Source organism: Dendrobium catenatum, unplaced genomic scaffold (genome assembly GCF_001605985.2).
Source record: "Dendrobium catenatum unplaced genomic scaffold, ASM160598v2 fragScaff_scaffold_980, whole genome shotgun sequence".
Taxonomy (NCBI): domain Eukaryota; kingdom Viridiplantae; phylum Streptophyta; class Magnoliopsida; order Asparagales; family Orchidaceae; genus Dendrobium; species Dendrobium catenatum.
The window spans coordinates 503852-524735 of NW_021319442.1; the positions used below are offsets into that span (position 1 = coordinate 503852).

The following is a 20884-nucleotide window of genomic DNA, read 5'->3' on the forward strand; positions in this document are numbered from 1 at the left end:
TAGTCCTTCTGACCGCTGCCGCCCGCTGACTATTGCCCCTCCAACTATAGTCACCCGCTGACTATTGCCCCTCCAACTATAGTCACCCGCTGACTACGATCCATCTGACCATCATCGCCCACAGACTCTGGTCCCTCCGACCTCCATCATAAGTGAACTACATCCCTGCAACCATCGTCACTTGCCAACTAAAGTCCCTCCAACCACCGACGCCAGCTTACTATAGTATCTCAGATCTCTGTCGTCTGCCATCTATGACCCCTTGGACCACCGTCGCCCGAGTATTCATTAGATTCATACGTCACAGGGAACTTTCTGCCATTTCACGTTGCTCTTGGCTTCTTCCTAATTTATATCATCTATCTATCTTCAAAAAACTTTAAAAAAAAAAATAAAAGAAAAAAAATATTCTCGCAGGGCTTAACAAGATAATAAATGTGCGTTCCAAATTGAACGGCGAGCTCAATCAATCCTCGCAATCCCCATCTGTTCCTACCTTACAGCACGACACGACAGACCTTCTATCCCTTCCCCCAAAATGCCCTCAATGGCCTCTCCGCTCTCCGGCATCCACCTTCCTTCCGCCGCCTCGGCCGCCAGCACCAAATCCGCCTTCGCTCCGGTAACCCAAAGGAGCCTCCTTTCTCCTACCCGGAGCCTCATCTCAAAGAGAACAATAAGACTAATGGCAGTCTACAGCGCGCCGACGAGCCCCGAAGGTATTTCGGAGAAGGTATCGGAGAGCATAAAGAAAGCCGAGGAAACGTGCGAAGGGGACCCTAAGAGCGGCGAGTGCGCGGCAGCGTGGGATGAGGTAGAGGAGCTCAGCGCCGCCGCAAGCCACGCGCGCGACCGAGCTAAGAGCAGCTCCGATCCACTCGAGAACTACTGTAAGGACAATCCGGAGACCAAAGAGTGTCGAACCTACGAGGACTGATTTTGTTGCAGTCGAATAATTCACGCTTTGGATCATGAGAACAGGGGAAGAAGAAAGGTGTCGACTTTCGTTAGGGATTTGATACTCGATCCGTTTGTGGACGATGACAATGGTTTGTTTGCCTTTGTTTGATGTTATAAATTATGGGATTTTGTATGGAGTTATATTTCGAATAAACGCTTGATCTTAGCTTGGGCTGTTTGGTATTTAGATTGATTTTGGAGATTTTGTGCTGCTAAAAAACTAATTTTTTTGTTCTTGTTTTGGGTTAAATCATGGATTTGAAAAAGCATGATAGTTGGAGTGGGATTGAAGGTGTTATTGCCATGATTCTGCTAAATCTCTCTGGCCTCTCCTCTTGCATTTCAGAGGAGGAGGTCGAAGTCGGCCTGATTTTTGTTTTTCAGCTTTTTCTGTGAGCCATTGTCAAAGGAGACGAGGAGGTTAAAGGTTTCTAATATATATTAAATTATTAAGATGTTCACGGCGGCCTTAGGGCATCTCCAACCGAAAATGTCATTTTTCACTTCAAAATGCAGGGAAATCAAAAAATGCCGTGTTTCATCTCCAATCCAACGCCATTTTGCCGCTAAAATGATCGTTTTCGTTCGCGCCTTTCTTCCCAAGCTGTTCGGTAGAGAGAAAAAAATGCCGCAGATGAACAGTGCAACGCCAATATTGGCGTCGCACTGTTCATCCGCGATCAAATGGCGTCAAAAATGGAGATCGGTTGGAGCAAAGCAAGAACGGCAAACAAGTGTTTGCCGTTCGGTTGGAGATGCCCTTAGGATGCAAAGTGGTTGTGAAGATCTATGGAGAAAATAAATTTTTTGTAAGTTTTTTTTTTTAAATATAATTTTTTTTTTGGAAATCAACAAAAGCGTGGTCAAATATATATTATGATTATGATTTAGAAAGTAAAATTGTAAGAAAACTGTTCTAAATGAAGCTTAGGGATGCTAATCTCAATCTCAGCGGTAAATGAATTATTTATTTTTTAAAATTTTCGTAGTTGAAAGAGCTTTGAGAATTCTAATAGTTTGATATAAGTGCTCATATTGCTTAAGGAAATTGAAAATTCGACCCGTTAAGTTAATGAGTAATTTGAGGGACTTCTTATGTGTAAATGTACTTTTATTTATAATGAAAATTCTTGGGCTTATTATGCCAAGAATTCAGGGTTTTAGAAATAGTATCATGATATTATAAATCATTAGTTTGTTGCGTCTTGAAATATTCACAGTGGTAGAGAAATATAAAATTTAACGTCTTAGTTTTGTATGAAGATTTAACACAAATAAATAAGAGAGAGGGTGTCGTATTTATAAGAGATATTAAGATTTTTACGTGAAAAATCTTGAAAATGGGAGAATGAATCAATTAGTATTTGCAGTTAATTACAAATGACGCCCTTTATTGGAGAGAAGGTATTGGCTTGATGTAACAAAATTTATATCATATAGAATGCATTACATAATGGAAATTGAAAGAACCAGTATTGATATGTTAGTTCAGTTAGCAGGACCATAGTCTGCGGGCGACGGAGGTAAGAAAGACTATTTAGGTGTCAGTGGTCGGAAGGATTGTTGTCGGATGGAAGTCCAAGAATAATTGGAAGCCGGGTGTAAGTCTGGCATCAGTCAGCGGCCGAGTGGAAGTTCGACGTCAGTCTGCGGTCGAGTGTAAATATAGGGTCAGTCGGTGACCGAGCAGAAGTCCGGCGTCAGTTAGTGGTGGGGTAGAAATCCGACGTCAGTCGGTGACCATGTTGAAGTCTGGCGTTAGTCGGTGGCCGGCAGAAATCCAGCATTAGTCGGTGGCCAGGCAGAAATGCCGCATTAGTCAATGGTTGGGAAGAGATCCGGCGTTAGTTGGTGGCCGGGTAGAAATCCAGTGTCAAGTTGTGTCCACGCAAAGATCCAACGTCAGTCAGTGGCCGAGCAGAAATTTGACGTCAGTTGGTGGCTGGGCTGAAGTCCGGTGATGATTGAGGAGTCAGATGACAAGAGAACTCTCTTCATTCTCTTCTTATTTGGACTATCTTTCATGAGAAATGATGAGTTTATTTATAGTTTTCTAAGAGTGGCATGACCAGTAAATATGAGGAAGATCAAGGGTTTGTGAGTGGTTTGAATGGACGGTTGATGTCGATATTAATCCCCTTGATCATAGACCATATACTGAACATTTGAATGTCTTAATGATATCATAATTCAATGATCATTGGCTCTTTGGATTCGTCTAGTCAAGCCGCTCGATTCAACTATAAGCATGTCACGTTTGGAAACTGCTTGGCAATTCAAATCATGGTTTGAACATTCTAAATACACTTCACGTCATTGATTTCAACCCATTTGAGCTCGAATTGGGTCGAATTTATTGTCGATGGGTTCGTATTTTTGAAACGTTCAGTTCGACTGTAAGTTTGTTGAAATCAAAGTTCAAATGGTCCCAAATTTAATTTTTGAAGTTTACAACCTGATTTTGCCTCGAGATTCATGTCCGGTCAAGATAATTTTTTGATGATATATCAGTTGTCCCCCTATTTGTGGACATCAAAGCTTCAGAAGTCCAAAAATATATGTTACAACATTGCCAAACTATTCAAATCATAAAAAATGCAGGAAAATCGCATTCTAAAATATTAAAATGGCATAAAATTGATCATAGAAGCTCCGCTAAGCTCTGAAAGTACTAAAATTGGTTCTGGAACGTCGAAAAGTTGTTATGGGGATCCAAATAATGTTCAATTTGGACTGTTTGTGCCGAAAATCGGGCCCAGACACATTTTAGCGGACTAATTGGCCAGCCGGCCAGCACCACCATTGCCCATGCACCTGAAAAGGTATGCCTTTTGAGGCGCACTATGCCCTTTTGAGCAGTCGGCAACTACCGGCTACAATTATAACTAATTTATTTGTGTGAGGGGCCCACTAATTTTTTTAAGGGGGTGTTGGCTACAACCACCCCTTTTATAAATTTATTTTATTTTATTTTTAATTTTTTTTACTTGTATGGATGATTTTGGTGTAACTTTAATTTTAGCTTCTTGTCAAAATGAATATATACTTAAACTTGATGTGGAATATATGTAACTCTAATGATATTATATATAAAGTTGAGATTAATTTATGAGCTTAATGCTTATTTTTTATTTGAAATGAACTTGTTCCCTAGATCAAATTAAGTTGTTTGTGCATTTTTTATATATGCTTTGACATATTGCTCCATGTGTCTTTTGAGGCTTTTTAATCTACTTAGATCTTTATATGACTAACGACTTTATCAACCACATACTTTTATAAAGTCTTTCTTGTGAGGACCTTGTCAATACTAGCTTCCATTTAAGGCTACCTTATAAGTAGTTCTTCCTGAGTTATTTGTCAGAGCATTGTTTGATGACGTTAATAGATTGATAGAAATCCACAAAGGAAATTTGACCTATCCAAGATTGTTTATCATAGTATCGCTGGATAATGTTAACATGTATGGAAGATGTCAAAAGAATCCACCAATGAAGTATAACATATCCAAGATTGTTTATCAAAGCATTGATTGATGACATTAACCTATATGGAAGAGGTCGAAAGAATACATCATAGATGTATGACCTATCTGAGATTATATGTTAGAGCACAACTCGATGATGTTAACCTATATGGAAAATATTAAGAGAATCACTAAGGATTTATGACCTATCTGAGGTTATATGTTAGAGCATTGCTCGATAACATTAACCTATGTGGAAGAGGTCGAGAGAATCCACCAATGATTTATGACATATCCGAGGTTGTATATTAGAGTGTTGTTCGATGACATTAGCTTCTATGGAAAATGTCGAGAGAATCCATCAAGGATATATGGCTTATCTGAGGTTATATATTAGATCATTGCTCGATGATTTTAATATATATAAAAGAGGTTAAGAGAATCTACTAATGACGTATGACCTATTCAAGGTTGTATGCTAAATCTTTACTTGATGATGTTAACCTATGTGGAAGAGGTCAATAGAATCAATCACATATCCGAGTTGTATATCAGAGCATTGCTCGATGACGTTAACATGTGTGAAAAAGGTTGAATTGAATTCCTATGAGATTGATTTTATCTTGATTGAGAGGGGTGTATTCTAAATTAAAGGTGAAGAATGATTTATCTTTAGATTGTTACTGTCTTTTTGATATCGATATTAAGACATTGCCCAAGGAGTTAAAATCTAGCTAGGAGTTGTATAAAGCTTAAAATTTATTAGAAGCATTCTTGCATTTGCTGAGAGTTTTCTAAAAAAATACTTTTCCAAGATATCATTTTGGAAATTGAAATCATTGGAGGAATCTTCTTAACTACGATTACAGTCAATGCTGCCCCCCAATCCACTTATGATTCCTATTAATTTAATGTAACAATGGATGATGTCATGACATTAGTATAAATGACCTTTTGAGGTTGGAGCGAATGGCGGAGTGAGGAGGGGGCCTGCGGGGGCACGTGCCCTCTCTTAAAAAAATTTGTTGGTTGCCGTTTAGAGGGAGTGGCGGTGCCAAATTTGAAAAATTAATAGACATTATATCATTATCTATTAGGCTTCCTTCAACATTTCCAGATTAAAAAAAAAAAAAAGATATTGTCATGCAAAAGCTTTCGTGCATAGTGCATATCCTAGTCTGGTTTCTTCGGGTCACAGATTCTCCTCTACTCACAGAACTAGAAGTTAACCGGTGCGTCCGCCCTTGCTTTCCCATTTCACTCACAAAGACAGCTGCTTTCCCTTACGTCTTGGATCCGACCGACTGCATAGGTAATAAACTTTTTTTTTTGTTATTTTGTTTTCTATCCTTTTGGATATATATATATATATATATATATATATATATATATATATACCTAAACTAATAATTTCATTTACTGAAAATGGCGTTCGGTGTACTGTTTAGGATAAAAAAAATAAAGAATATGAACTTGTTTGATCTAATCTCAATATTATGTAAAAATTTAATGTAGTTTACTGCTTAATGTCTTCTTATTTCAATACACAATGTAGTTTCTTGTTTACTAGTTTAGGATAGCAAAAAAAATTCAAGAATATGAATTGTTTGTTTACCTGGTTAGAATAATTAATTTGTGCTTCGTTTTTAATTTTATATTTAATTTATAATTTTTTATGTTTTATGTAGTTTACGAATCTAAACTTGCACAAAGGGAGTGCAGAGCGCAGGTGCGAAAAATTATCTTCAGATTGCACTGTTGTTTACTATAATTTCAAATGTGATGAATATTGTGGGCGTTTCATGCAAAAGTTGTAATCAACTAAGAGATAACAATGCGATATGACATTAAGTTTATTACACAATGGTGAGATGTTCACTGGACGATGATTAAATCAAGAAATATTTTTACGACGTCCTGGTGAAACAAGATGGGATTTTCATTATGAGTCACTAATTATATATATTACAATGTTCTCCTCAGTTGTTGATGTGCTTGAAATAATTTTGGATGATAGCATAAGTGCTGAATAGAGAGGGGAAGCTTTTGTATTATTAGTTTCAATGCAATCTTTTGACTTCTCTTTTAGTTTGCACTTAATAAAAGACATATTTGGAATCGCTGTTGAACTATCAGATGCTTTACAAAGGAAAGATTATGACATCATGGGCCTAACTCAGTTTGAATGAATCCACTGATATTTGCAGTTTATTACAAATGAGGCCCTTCATTGGAGGGAAGGTCTTGGCTTGATGTAACAAATATATATCATATAAAATGCATTATATATTGAAAATAGGACGAATCAGTATAGATATGTTAGTTTAGTCGGTAGAACTATAGTCGGTGAGTGACGGATGTCAGAAAGACCGTATTCGGGTGACGACGGTAGGAAAGACTATTGTTGGATGGAAGTCCAAGAATTATTGGAAGTTGGGTGGAAGTCTGGCATCAGTCGGAGGCCAAGTGGAAGTTCGGCGTCTGTCGATGGCCGAGTGTAAATCCAGTGCCAGTTGGTCGCCGAGTAGAAATCCGGCGTTAGTTGGTGGCCAGGCGAAAATCTGGCGTTATTTGGTGACTGAGCAGAAATTCGACTTCATTTTGTGGTCAGGCAGAGATCCGACATTAATTGATGGCCGAGTAGAGATCCGACGTTAGTTGGTGGCCGGGCATAAATCCGGTGTCAGTTGATGACCTGACTGAAGTCCGACGATGGTCGAGGTCTCTGGTGGAAAGATAACTCTCTTCCTTTTCTTCTTGCTTGGTCTCCATTTCATGAGAAATGAGGAGTCCATTTATAGTTTTCTAAGAGTGTCATGACCAGTAAATAGGAGAAAGATCAAGGGTAAGTTGGGAGTGGTTTAAATGGACGGCCGATGTTGATCCCCTTTATCATGGACAATTTACTGAGCATTTGAATGTCTTAATGATATTAAAATTCAGCGATCATGGGCTCGTTGGATTTGTCTCGTCGAGCTGCTTGATTCGACTATAAGCATGTTACGTTTGGAAACTGTTTGGTAATCCAAATCATGGTTTGAACCTTCTAAATGCACTTTGGGTCTTTGATTTGGACCCATTTGAGCTCGGATTGAGTAAAATTTGATGTCTTTGGTTTGTATTTTCGAGACGTTCAGTTCAACTATAAATTTGCTGAAATCGAAGTTCAAATGCTCCCGAATTTAATTTTTGAAGTTCCCAACCTGATTTTATCTCGAGATTCATGCTTGATCAAGATAATTTTTTGATGATATATCAAGTTTGAAGTTGAAAAAAAAATTAATTTTTAATAAAAGTAATAATAAATAAATATTATTTGAAAATTATAAATAAAAATAAAATAAGGAAAAATAAAATTAGCAATACTATTAAATTAGTTAAATAATATATATTAATTAAAAAAAAAAAAGAGAAGAGGCTGCTTAACTTTAGTTATATATGTAACATATTTTAAAATTAATCTCTATTATTCATAACATATACGTTAGATTTTTTTTTTTTTTTTAGGGAAAATACGTTAGATATTTGACAAATGGATAGATAAGTCTGACACGTATCGAGCACGTGTCAAAATATTCAACTGGAACTCCTGAAGGAAGTTGCCAAGTTTGTGCAGACTATTGCATTCTGCTACTGAACATTCAAACGGTCCAATGCCGAGAACTAAGAAATGAGCAGATATGAAAACAAGAAGAAAAAAGATATAAACGTTCAAATGGATATTCAAAATAGGAATGTTAGTTTTTGCCAATGTTTTCAATTCAAAGAATTTTGTAATGGATGGCTATTCTGATCTCTTATAAGGAAACTCAGTAAAGTTTTCAAATTTTTTTTTCTCAATCACTCGAAATAATTACATGAAAACACGACATTTCTCATACTACAGTACCTTGCAATAGGCATGCATAAAATTCAGCTTTTCTTGTACTGAAACCTTCATGAGCAATATCTGTAGTAGGTTGATGATGCCCTCAAATAATAGAATAACAACACATTTGGATAACAACAACATCATCATCAAATCTTTATCCCACTATGTGGGATCTGCTACATGAATCTCTTTTCTCCATTGTGCTATGTTAAAAGTCAAATTCTCGTTTAAATCTAATAAAGAAAGATCATTTCTAATATTTTCTAACCAAGCCTTTTTAAATCTACCTCTACCTTTCTTAACATAAGTCAAATTTAATATCTTTACTTTTCTAACCAAGTCATTGGAAGGTCACCATTTTATGTGACCAAACCATCTACGGTGACTCTCTCTAATCTTGTCTTTCATTGGCGCTACTCCAACTTTTCACGTATATTGTGATGCATCAAATGGCTACAATGGCAGTAAGGTGATTATAAACATGAGATGAACATCATATGGTCATCAAATAGCGATGTGTGCATTGTGATCACTAGCACCGTATCAAGTGGCTATGAGTTACACAATATCTATCATTGCATGCTACTGTGACAATAAAATAACCATAAACAAGAGATGAGCATCATGTAATATTCATGTTGTTATAGATTGACACAATCATAATCATCATACATGGGAGACAGGCATAGTTTGATGTTCAATGGCCATGGATGATGTGATCGCTATCATGAATGTAGCATTGTTTAAGATGGATGTGGATGAGAGAAAAGTCTGGTCTTTAGGTGACTGATGTAGGAATATCTTTAGTATAATACTCCTAAGGAATAATGTATCATAGTTTGTTATTAAGTTTCTAGAATGTTCTTATTAAGTCTTTAAGTATGCAAGTATTGTTGTAGGAAAGACAATTGATGAATATTATCCTCTTTTGAAGCTTTGTGCTTATCTTTGTTCCCTGGATTGAGATTGCCTTCAAACAGGTCTGATTCTTTCGACAAGCACCACATCAGTTTGGTATTAAAGCCAGGTTCAAATTGATGCGGTGATCATCGGAAGAATCGGACCTGCTTGAAGACAATCTCAATCCAAGGAGCAAAGATAAGCACAAAGCTTCAAAAGCTTCAAAAGATGATAATATTCATCAATTGCCTTTCCTACCACAATACTTACATACTTAAAGACAATAAGAATATTCCAGAAACTTAATAACAAACTATGATACACTATCTACCAAAGATGTTTCTACATCAGTGACGGCAAGCAGTGCAATCATAATATGATAAAGTTCTTCAAAACTCTTTCCATCATATTATAAAAAAACCCAGAAACGAGTTTAAAAAATAGCCAAATTGATCAAAATAATACTAAAAATTTTCATCGCCTCTTGAATGAAGCTATCAAAACTGATAATAATGCATCTCCACTTTTTATATATATATAGATCGACTCCTCTTCTTAAAGGAGCAATTTATCACAAGGTAATATAATATTGAAGGGATCATAGCTTTGAGAATTTTGAATCATCGTGAACAAATTGTTGAAAAATAAGTGCAAACCAGCACAATCAAAGGCCGCTTATGCTCGTGGGGCTATTAGTTAGTTGCCTTCGACAGAGTGGTTGTTACTTGATGAATCTTTCAAAAAAGAAAGATAACTCAACCATGACGAGCCAAGCAATCTAGCCTAAACCAAGCTAATCAACCTTGACCCACCTGCTTGGGCTTGTTTAAAGCCTTTTAAGCCCTAATTAAGGTTTCGTTTGGGACGGCTTTCTTACTGCTTTTTAAAACAACTTTTTAATACAAAAAATAAAAATTTTGTACTAGAAAGCTGCTTTAAGAAGGAATAAGAAAGCCGTCTCAAACAAAGCCTAAGTCACATCCATGATCTCAATATGACGCATTGAATCTTGTCTAATGGATGTCAAGTTATTTTGAGCTTGTCTAATCTTTGATTTGGTCAAACTGAGTAAAACCAAAAACCCATTCAACCTTTTTGAATGCCATTGAGATCAAGTAATTTGCATTGAATTTTGCACTTCATAAGCTATAAACTTAAACAATCACAACAAAAATTATATTGAAAACATTTGTTTATTGGTGCCAAAAGCATTTCTCAACCACATGTAGTTTCTAATTTCTACTTCCAACTTATGTAAAACATTGGCCCAAACCCCCAAACTAATAAAGCTTGCAATTGATAAGCATAACATTATACACATAAGGAGAGGGAAATCAACAAAAAAGTGAGAGAGAGACCATGAAATATGATTGAAGAAACTATTTATATTAGCTAAGTTTAATACTACAGCATGTAATTGAAAGAAAGAGTTACATTGAACATAACCCAAATCACATCAGATATGAAACCAGGAAAACTAGAGATGATAAGACTCAAACACCACCAACACGACAAAGAGATTTCAAATATTACAACTAAAACAGATCAACCAGACACACAACCAATAAGGTGAGCCACTCACCACTGAAACATATTCGAAGATGCAACTATCTGCTGTCCTGGGCAAGGGAGCTGCCATGGCTTCAAAAGCGGATCTGGAATCTCTGGAATATCCATAGCAACTCCACTGAACTCCTCAACAAATCGAAGAACAGAATTCATGGATTGAAGCCTATCAGTCAATTCTATAATCTGAGTTCTGAGTATAGTGTTCTCAGATTCCACCTTCAGATATTGATTCATGTGCATATTGATTTGCATCTCAATTTGATCGTTTTCTTTCTTGTAATTAGCAACCTGATTTACAATCTCATCGAGGTGCTGCTGCTTCCTCAGGCGAGATCTCCGAGCAGAATCCCTGTTTGACACCATTCTCTTCCTCTTTCTCTCGTCAACCATTACCCCAGAGTTCTCAGAGCTGGAAGATTGGCGGGCTGGCCTCCCAGACATTTCTTTTGCCAAAAAAAAAAGATCTTTGCCGATGATTCCAAAGATTTGGACTTTGTGGAGAATCGATTGGTATCAAGCGAAAATTTTGGGGTTTAATTCATGAGAAAACGTAGAACCAGTAAAGAAACACAACCGACAAGGATTGGAGGAAGCAGACGCGAAGAGTAGAGAAATTCATAAAGGCTAGAGATTGATTTCGTGCAAGAACATAGGGATCAAGATCTGGGTACTAAATCCTGAAACCTATATGAAGCACCAAAAAAAAAAAAAATCTGGCCCGGATCTCAACTAGGTTTCTTTCTATCCAGAATCTATAATAGAAATTGGTTCCAAAAACCAGATGGAAACCAAAAAGGTTAAATTTTTGGCGATGGATCTCACAGAACAAGATCGACAGCAACCTAATTCTAATAAAACTCACAAAAAATAAGATCGTTCAATGAAAAAAAAAGAAGGAAAGAATACTTAGCTGGAAAAATAGCGCGTAAGGCAGGAAGGTAAAAATTGGCGACCGGGAAGGGAAGGTTTGGCCTGCCATGGAGATGGAGTTTTATAGAAGAGAGGAACGGCATATCAAAAAGCGGATGCGAATATTCCTCCATTATTTAGCTTATTTTCTTAGGGAAATGAAAGCAACATACTATCTTCCATCTGTGCAGCCGAATTAAAAAAAAAAAAAGAAATAGAGAGAGAAATTTTATGACTAAGAGAAATAATAATTTGGTTGAATTTTATTAGAGATTAAAACAGAAGATTAATTTTTAAAAGTTGTAATATTTTGTTTTATATTTTATATTTTATTATTTATTATTAAAAATAATTTAACTTGAATAAAAATAATAAAAATTAAAGATTAACAATATTGGTTCAGGATGTTTTCATCAATTTTTATTTAAATTTTATTGAATTTATTTTAAGCTGAATGTGATAGAAATTTTAATTAATTACTCATATATTCTAATTATTTTCAATAAATTTAATAAATTTGAGATTTTTATTAAAATATTTTAATATTAATTTTAAAAAAATAAATTTACTCTATTTAGATAGCCTACTTATATTTTTCTCAAATAAATATGTATTATAATCTCTATTATGTTTATTAAGCTATCTAAATAACGTGGACATTAATTTGATTTTTAATTTTTTATTTTTTTTAAGTGCAGTAGTAAAATTTTCATTATTCATAAATAAGAGAATATTTTAATGAGAAGACTTTATGGAAATGGTGAGGGTTTAATAAAATATTAGAATGTGTATGCCAAAAAAGTTGCTTACACAAATTAGTAAAGCTTCACAAAAAAGGAAGTATACAATGTGAAAGCATTACATCAACTCAAATAATCTGGTCATCAGAAGGCCGAAGTTTTCTATGACCAAACCATCTAAGAAGAGTCTCTCTAATATTATCTACCTCTAAAGCTACTCTAATATTTTCACGTATATACTCGTTTCACATTTTATCTCTAAGATTAAAGTCACTCATCCGTCTGAGTACCCTCATCTCTCTAACACTTAATTTAATTTTATGCTTCTCATTTAATGACCGACATTCTACTCTATTATAAAATTTTCCCCTAAGTTTGAGGAATATGATTCCACATTACAAATTTTCCCCTAAGTAATAATTATCCTACTCAATAAAAATAAAAGTTGTAGAGATTCAATCACTTAAATAAAATTAGATAAATATAATAAATACACTATATGGATATAATATTTTAGATTGATGAATGTAAATAACATATTTTTCCTAATGAATCTCTTTTAATTGTGATATTATTCAGACTAAATGCATCCCTAGATCTCTGTCGATCTTGTAGGAACAAAGGATGTCTATCGACTTCCTATGGTTATATCATCTCCTTAAGAATTTAGTACATTTCATACCTTATGCCTAATTAGCATGATATATACTAATTCAAGATTCTTGATTATGCTTGCTTCCCTCCGACAAGGCCGCACATTATATCTAATTTTAACTACACTTATGGCTATAATGTGCATTAAATGAAGATATGTTAATATTAAAAATATCTTTTTAATCATTTAAAGAATAAGATAATTTATTAGTACTATATATGATACTCACATTATCAATCCAAAATAAGAGAATTTAGTTAGATATGAAGTATAATTGACGTAAACTCATTTTCATTGACAACATGATAAAAAGAAAATACAAGAGATGGATATCACCAAGGGTTGATATTTGACCGCTACGGTGCCGATCGATAGAGAATTAGGCACTATAATTCTAATATTCTGGTGCTCCAACGATGTCTTTGATGGTGCTGCAACATTATTTGTTCCAACGCCATGACATTATATGAAACTTATATATATATATATATATATATATATATATATATATTAGTATTGTATTTTTCTCTGCACAAATAACTAAAATATACCTCATCATTTTCATTAAAATGTAAATACATAAAATAAACACATTCATTTATCGCTTATCATTTAACTTCTTGATTTAAAATAATGGGTGATAAGAAGATGACAAAATAAATTATTTTGATAAGAAAAGGAAGAATGAGCATCAAAATGTTGAGGTGAATAATCATCCCGTGATATAATAATCTGCATATAATAAATAATATGTATCGAATGTTGTACAACATAAATAGGATTGGCCATTTTAAAAAAATTTATATTAAAAATTATTGAGTCTTGTATACGATCATCCCTGAATTATCTTGATTGGGCAACGAATCTCGAGGAAAAATCAAGTTGGAAACTTCAAAAATTAAATCCGGGAGGCACATGAACTCCGATTTCAGGAAACTTACAGTCAAACTAAGCGTCTCGGAAATACAACCCAACGACACAAGATCAACCCAATCCGAGCCCAAATGAGTCCGAATCAAGGGCTCAAAGCGCTGTTGAAGAATTCAAACCGCAAATTTGAGAGTTACCAACAGTCTTATGATTTTGACGAGCTTATATTCGAATCGAACGGCTCGACGAGATGAATCCAACGAGCCAAATCAGCCGAATTCCCGACATCATTTAAGGCTTTCAAATGCCCAACGAACGGTGCAATGATCAAAGGATTCATATCCGCCGTCCATTCAAAACACTCCAAATTCCGCCCCTGATCTCACGCCTATTTTACGGGCCTAAGCCACTCCAAGAAAAAACTATAAATAGAGGCCCTCATTCAGCCACCAAGGAAAGGAGGAAAGTGAAGGGAGAGAAGAAGGAGAGAGAGAAAGGGGAAAAGGAGATTCCTCACCTCCTCCGACCACCGCCGGAGCTCTTCCTGCCACCCCAGAAGACGCGGGATTCTGCGGATTTTGGGAGAAGCTTAGAATTCTTCCCAACTTCCAACAGGATGTGGAAATTCTTCTCAATTAACGACAGAGTTTCCCTCTTGCCCGCCGCTACAGTCTTCGACCCCGTCAGCTCACACGCACTAGGTCCGGTTACCTGACTTATGCGCAACCGTTCTGACTACAGTCTTGCTGACACTCTGTCGCCCGCCACTTGCGGTCGCTCCTTACTTAACGTCGCCCGCCGACTATAGTACCTCTCCGACCTCCAGTCGCCAACCGCTACGGCCCTCCTGATAGTAACCGTCGCCCACCGACTACAAAGTCTTCCACCAAGCGAAATGTCAATATAAAGACTCCTTTTGTATTACCATCATCTAATGGTAGCTCCCATAAGATGGTACAATCAAGCTAAGACCTTCCACCAAGATGAAGGGCCTCATTGTAAGTCGACTGGCATACTAGTGGATTAATTCAAACTGGGCTGGCCGCGTGGTTTTTCCGCACTTTTAGGGTTTTCCACGTAAAAATCTTGGTGTCTCGTAATGGTAGACCCTCTCGTCCTTTATCGGATGATTGCGTGCCGGATTTTACGTACAATGCTAAGATGATAAACTTTATATTTCTCTACCGTCGACGAATACTGCCTGAACGCAAAAGTCTAGATGACGCACCTAAATAAATTTCTATTCAAGTATATAAGTTTTGGATGAAGCTATTATGTTGCACCAGGAATAACGGCAAAAGATAATATCACAAAACTAAGGGCTGACGCAAAAATTTTATGGCGTTTATCATATAAAACTATCCATGGTAAGATCTAGGGTGTGTACAAACGGTCAACCCTAACCCGAAATCGAGGTATTAAACAGGCCAAAAAGCATGATCGGTACGCCGACCCGACACGAACCTGGAAACAACGTCGACACGGCGGGCGCAGAGTGACAGGCACGGGAGCGCGTAGGCGGGCTGCGTGGCGACGCGCGGGGGCAGGTTTTGCGCGAGGCGCCAGTGCTAGCAGGCCGCGTCAGCCATGCGCTGCAGGGCTTTGTTCGCGCGGGCAGGGTCCGCATAGCCCCGGGCCCAGTGCGGCGGGATGCGGCGGGCAGTGCAGGCACTAATTTTAAACTGGTTACGCAGATGACTGGCAAGCGCCATCGGGTCAACCCGAACTCGATCCAGTTTTTCTAAATGGTATCGATTTCTAGAACCGAAACCGCGACCCATTTTTGAAACGGGTCGGGTCCAACCCGGATATTTTCAGGGTCGGAATGTAGGGTCGAGATTTTGGTCTGTGTCAAATATTGACACCCCCTACATGCGTGTAGCCCCATAGACGATCCATAATCCTTGAAATCATGAAAAAATAATTAAAAAGCTTAAATATTATGGTGAGTTATAACCTAAGAAAATAAAAATATTTATAAATTGCTAACTTTGAAGAGAACTCTATTGGTCTTATTTGATAAATCCGAATTATCATTATTTGAAGGTTTAAATTTTATTTTTTTATTTTTTGTATCTACAATAATTATCATACACATAATACAAATAAAATGCACTTGCTTAAACTTTTTTTATTGATTGAATATATATTTTTTTCTTCTGTGAATTTTATGTGAAAAGGTCTGTGATGGTTACTCTACTAACTTAGGCGGCTAATCCCATCTAACTTCAGGTGAATCATATAGTTTTTTATTCATCTCTCACAACACAGCCTTGATGATAACTTCCCTCAATCTCAAAATACATCCAATCCCTTCAAAACTTTTCAAAATATTCCCTAAATTTCTCATAATCTCCCAAATAACTCGAGGGTTTCTAAACCAAAAGCCCAATGTAGAAAGAGGATTTCTTATTATAAGCAACTGGATTAAAATATTATGAATTCTTATAACCACAAATTGCTGTCTTCATCAGTAAAGATCCTATAACCTTAATGTCACTACTTGAGTTCAACTTTAAAAATTTCATTTGAAATTCATAATTTTTTGCCAAAATTACGAGATTAAATAATAAAAAATAATTAATAAGTTTTTGAGTTAATTTCAACAAAAATTATTGAATTGAATCAAAATCACTCGTAACATAAAAAACATGATTGAATTATGGCATGACCCAAATAATTGAATTTTAGGTAAAAAATAGTACTTTTGATTGAATTTATTAAGGTATAAAACTTATAGCTAATTTATAATGCATTTAAACAATCTATTTTGAAATTTTTAAGCTGCCCACTTTGGCTTTTGATAATTGGGAGCTTCCATTCTAACTATACAAGTCATCAGTTTGAAGCCTGCTGCATGGAGCAAAATTTATTAAGGATACTGGTGACCTAAACGTAGTCTTTAACATTTGGACGCGCAATAAATGTCCGCCATGTGAAGTAAACCGCGCGGCCCGACGACTTGACCCGGGATGTGTATGTTCCATATATGCTCGGTAATTGCTTTAAGGTATTGCTTGGTATTGCTAGGTATTGCTCGGTATTGCTAAGTATTCCTTGATAATAATGAAAATATCGCTATGTGGGAAGACACAAACCGTAGAATACCGAGAAAACTTCGGTATTAGCCTTCACATATGGTATTTTCTGTTATGCTGAACAAAATCGACCAAATACCGGTAAAACCGAGACAACACGCGATACATAGCAATCCGCGTCTCCGTTCCGGTATAGGGTTGTCGGGCCGCGCGGTAAATAGTGATGAACACGTGGCACTTATTGTTACGGGCATCTGAAAGTATAGCTCGTCAGAGTGATCAACCGGACCAAATAAAAGGTATCCTATTGCAGGCTATGTAGAGTTTAAACAATTCTGCTTGCTCAACAGCCTATAACAAAAATATATTTTAGAAGTAGAAATATATTTAAATATGGATTTCTAATTGGAATGTCTTATAGAATTAATTGAATACAAGTTGAATATGAAGATGCATTTATTAGAATAATATTAATAATTATAATGTAAATATTATAGATGATATGAATGGACAACTTGAACTTTTTGGAAGCGCTTTCCGTTCTGCTTTAATAAAGGCAATTTTTAGTACAAAAATTTCTTGAATCCTGATAATTTTTTTACCAGAAGCTGCTTTAGAATGTAAAAGAAGCTAAGTCTTATTGTGGACGGTTTCTTACTGCTTTTAAAAATAAGTTTTTTAGTTAAAATTTTAAATTTATACTAGAAAGCTACTTTAAGAGCTAGCAATAAAGCCCGCCCAAACGATGCCCTTAATATGTGATATAATATTGTAAGTAATCTTAGACTATTATACAAATATAATGTAGAGTGATTGATGATGATAGTAATTTCTAAAGAGAAAAGAGTTGGATGTTAAAGATAGAAAGTTTCACAAGATTATTGAATAATAGATAATATGGCATAAAGGCTTAAAATAAAATTAGTAAAATTTTAATCTAAATAATATTACATGGGTTTTGAATAGTTTGATGTGTGAAAAAGTTTAATAATTTTTTGTTGAGTTGTGATAAAAATGAGAATGCTACATAAAATGACTGATGAATCCTCAAAGTAATATATATATTTTTTTGGGGAAAAGTAAAAGTATAGAAAACATAAAACTAAATATATAAAAAAGAATAGTAATATAGCAATATTTGTTATTTTTTATTTAAATATAAATTTTCACATTTTCAATTTGAAATTTTCGAATTTTTTTACATTTCCCCATTATTTATTGCAGAAAGAAGATTACAAAGTGGGTTGGCAGTGAAGATTTGATAAGGATAACGCACGTGGAATAATTCGCTAACAACAGCAAAAAGGAGAAAGGTTATGTTAACATGATTTTTATGAGTTTCATTACTCTAAAATCGTCGACGTAATAATAATGATTATGCTTTTTTACTTTTTGAAAGTTAATCATTCTTATGATTTTATAACAATTTAATTTGAGTTTATTTTGTGATGGGTGTTTTAAAATTTTATTAATTTATTTTTAAAACGGCATTATAATATCTTAATCATTTAATTAGAATCTAATGGACAAAATCTTTTTTATTTTATTTTTTGTAATTTTTGTAATTTTTTTGTTGTTGTTGTTAGTTGTTGTTTTGTAATTTTTTTAAATTATTTTTAAAAAATTAGCTTTATTTTTTTTCCTTTCATATAAATATTTAATTAAATATATAAATGATTTCAGGGGAGATGATATTAAATTTTTTATTTATATTTCTTCTTTAATTATAAATATTTCCCCAATTATAACTATTTATCATCAACATTGTTAGTATTTTTTTAAAATTAAAACTTACCAATTTTTTAATAATTTTAAAATCTCTAATTTCTATTTTATATAAATTTTATTTAATTAAATTTGCCAACAAATTATTTAAGAGAAAGATTTATAATATTTTAAATTTAAACGGCGAACAAGTAGCTTAAAAATAGTTAATAATAATTTTTATAATATATTTTTATATGAAAAAAAAAATAATAAGATACAATTTTTTTATTTAATGCTGCTTTATAAAAATAATTTTAATTATTTTTTTAATTAAATTAGATATAGAAAGCCCTTAATATTAGAAATTAAAAAAAAAATCCTAATGTAATTCAAATTCGAAATGAAATAAGCTTGTACTTATTTTTCAATTAGAAATTGTACATTTATAGATGAATAATCCTGATTGGAGAATATTACGACGTAAAATTATTTAGAATAAATAAAATATAACTATTTTTTATATTTATATTTAGATTAATATTATTATAATTCTAAGTTGTACTAATTTAAAAATAAATTAAATTATATTTGCACAATTTATTACATATCTGTTGGAGGCATTGAGCTGTCGCCGTCCTTGGTGATGCGCAGGAAGAATTCTTATCTCATCGTGCTATACAGACTCATGGTTCAAAGGCTACTTGAAATCAATGACCTGCCAACACGATTCGGGATGCACCAATCAGTTTTTTAATCAGGTTTAAATATATATATATAATATATATATTATATATATATATATATATACAGAATCTCGCCAATCTGATTACTCGAAGTAACTAATTGTAATATTTGCTAATAAAAGGGAAAACGATGTGGTGGTGATTGGTGTGTCAAAAAATGATACTTTCGATTCTAGATCCAAAAAATTTAGATTCATATTAATAACAATTTATAAATGAAATCAAGTTCGGATTAAGATTTCTAATCGCGTTTTGTTTAGTGAGATTTGGATTGAGTTTTACCCTAATTTCATTTTATTAAAATGATCGGTTTAATTTATCTTTTTTTAATTTATTTATTTTATTTATAATTATATATTTTATTTAATTTTTTAATCAACATATACGGTATCCTAAACTTTATAGTTAATAGTTTATAAAACTAAATTTTTAAAACTAAAATGGGTTAAATCAGTTGATTTTGGGTCATTCGAGTCGAGTCATTCAGCGTAGCTCAGGTTGGATACGGTTGGTGTTTTTAGACCTTTTATTAACTGCTCGGGTTCTGGGTTGGTTGGATGTTTGGGTAGAACTCATGAATCGAACCTTCTCCCATATTGCATTTTATAAAACTAAACATATGTTAAGAATGTAAATTAGTAGTAACCAAAAAAAAAAAAATTAGCCAAATTGGCCACGTTTAATAAGTGACTGGTGTGGACCTAGCTCGAAAGGACAACCGCCTATGGCTGCACGGATTGGCAGAGGGGAATACGACCGCACCTACGGCGCAAGGATAAAGACGATCGGGCGAGGCATCCGCGCCTCCTCGCAAATGCCAATGGGATGGCAGATTAGATCGTGTATCACGATGACTGTTGACGGATGCCGGCTACTCACTGCATCACCTTGATGGGCAGTAATATATAACGAACCTGATCGAAATAACGGGTTTCCCCCCACCCGATACAGTCAGCTCGAAGTGGGAGTTTTTTATTAGATGGTGGAATGTCAGCTTTCCACGGGCGCAGCTCCCGTGGTAATTACATCTTAGGTTGGAGCCGCAAAAAGACTCTCAAATTAATGGATTCAAACTTATACATTATCAAAATGGGATTGTCATAAGGGTAAGACATAGAGTCTATTCAAATGAAAGGAAGGCTAAAGGGCTTAGACAATATAACACGGCTCATTATGACATCCGGAGGGACTAAGGTACTGAGAAGAACAATGTTTCTATATTATTTAATATTTAAGACTTTAATATTAGTTATGAGATAGAAAATGTTTTAGTCTTTTAACAGAGGCCTAACGAATCCAGCTAAATTAAAAGGGAATGCAAATCACCAAAAAACTAAGAAAAACATACAGTCATCAGGGCAATCAATATAAAAAGAACACTTATGATTAAACTATTAATCAATTTCCAGCAAGGAGCCAACTGCCTTAATTAGCACCTAGGTCTGTTGAAAAAATA

General features: G+C 34.7%; 2 protein-coding genes across 2 annotated transcripts; one reads left to right on the plus strand and one right to left on the minus strand.

The window, feature by feature from the left end:
• Positions 1-464: 464 nt before the first annotated feature.
• On the plus strand, positions 465-1147 carry LOC110099370 (calvin cycle protein CP12-2, chloroplastic). The gene has a single exon (XM_020826488.2). It carries the CDS (start codon positions 539-541, stop codon positions 935-937), a length of 399 nt encoding a protein of 132 aa, XP_020682147.1. The 5' UTR covers positions 465-538; the 3' UTR covers positions 938-1147.
• Positions 1148-10562: 9415 nt separating this feature from the next.
• LOC110099371 (bZIP transcription factor 53) lies at positions 10563-11740 on the minus strand. Its single transcript, XM_020826489.2, has one exon. The coding sequence runs from the start codon at positions 11205-11207 to the stop codon at positions 10776-10778; it is 432 nt and encodes a 143-aa protein (XP_020682148.1). The 5' UTR covers positions 11208-11740; the 3' UTR covers positions 10563-10775.
• Positions 11741-20884: the final 9144 nt, after the last annotated feature.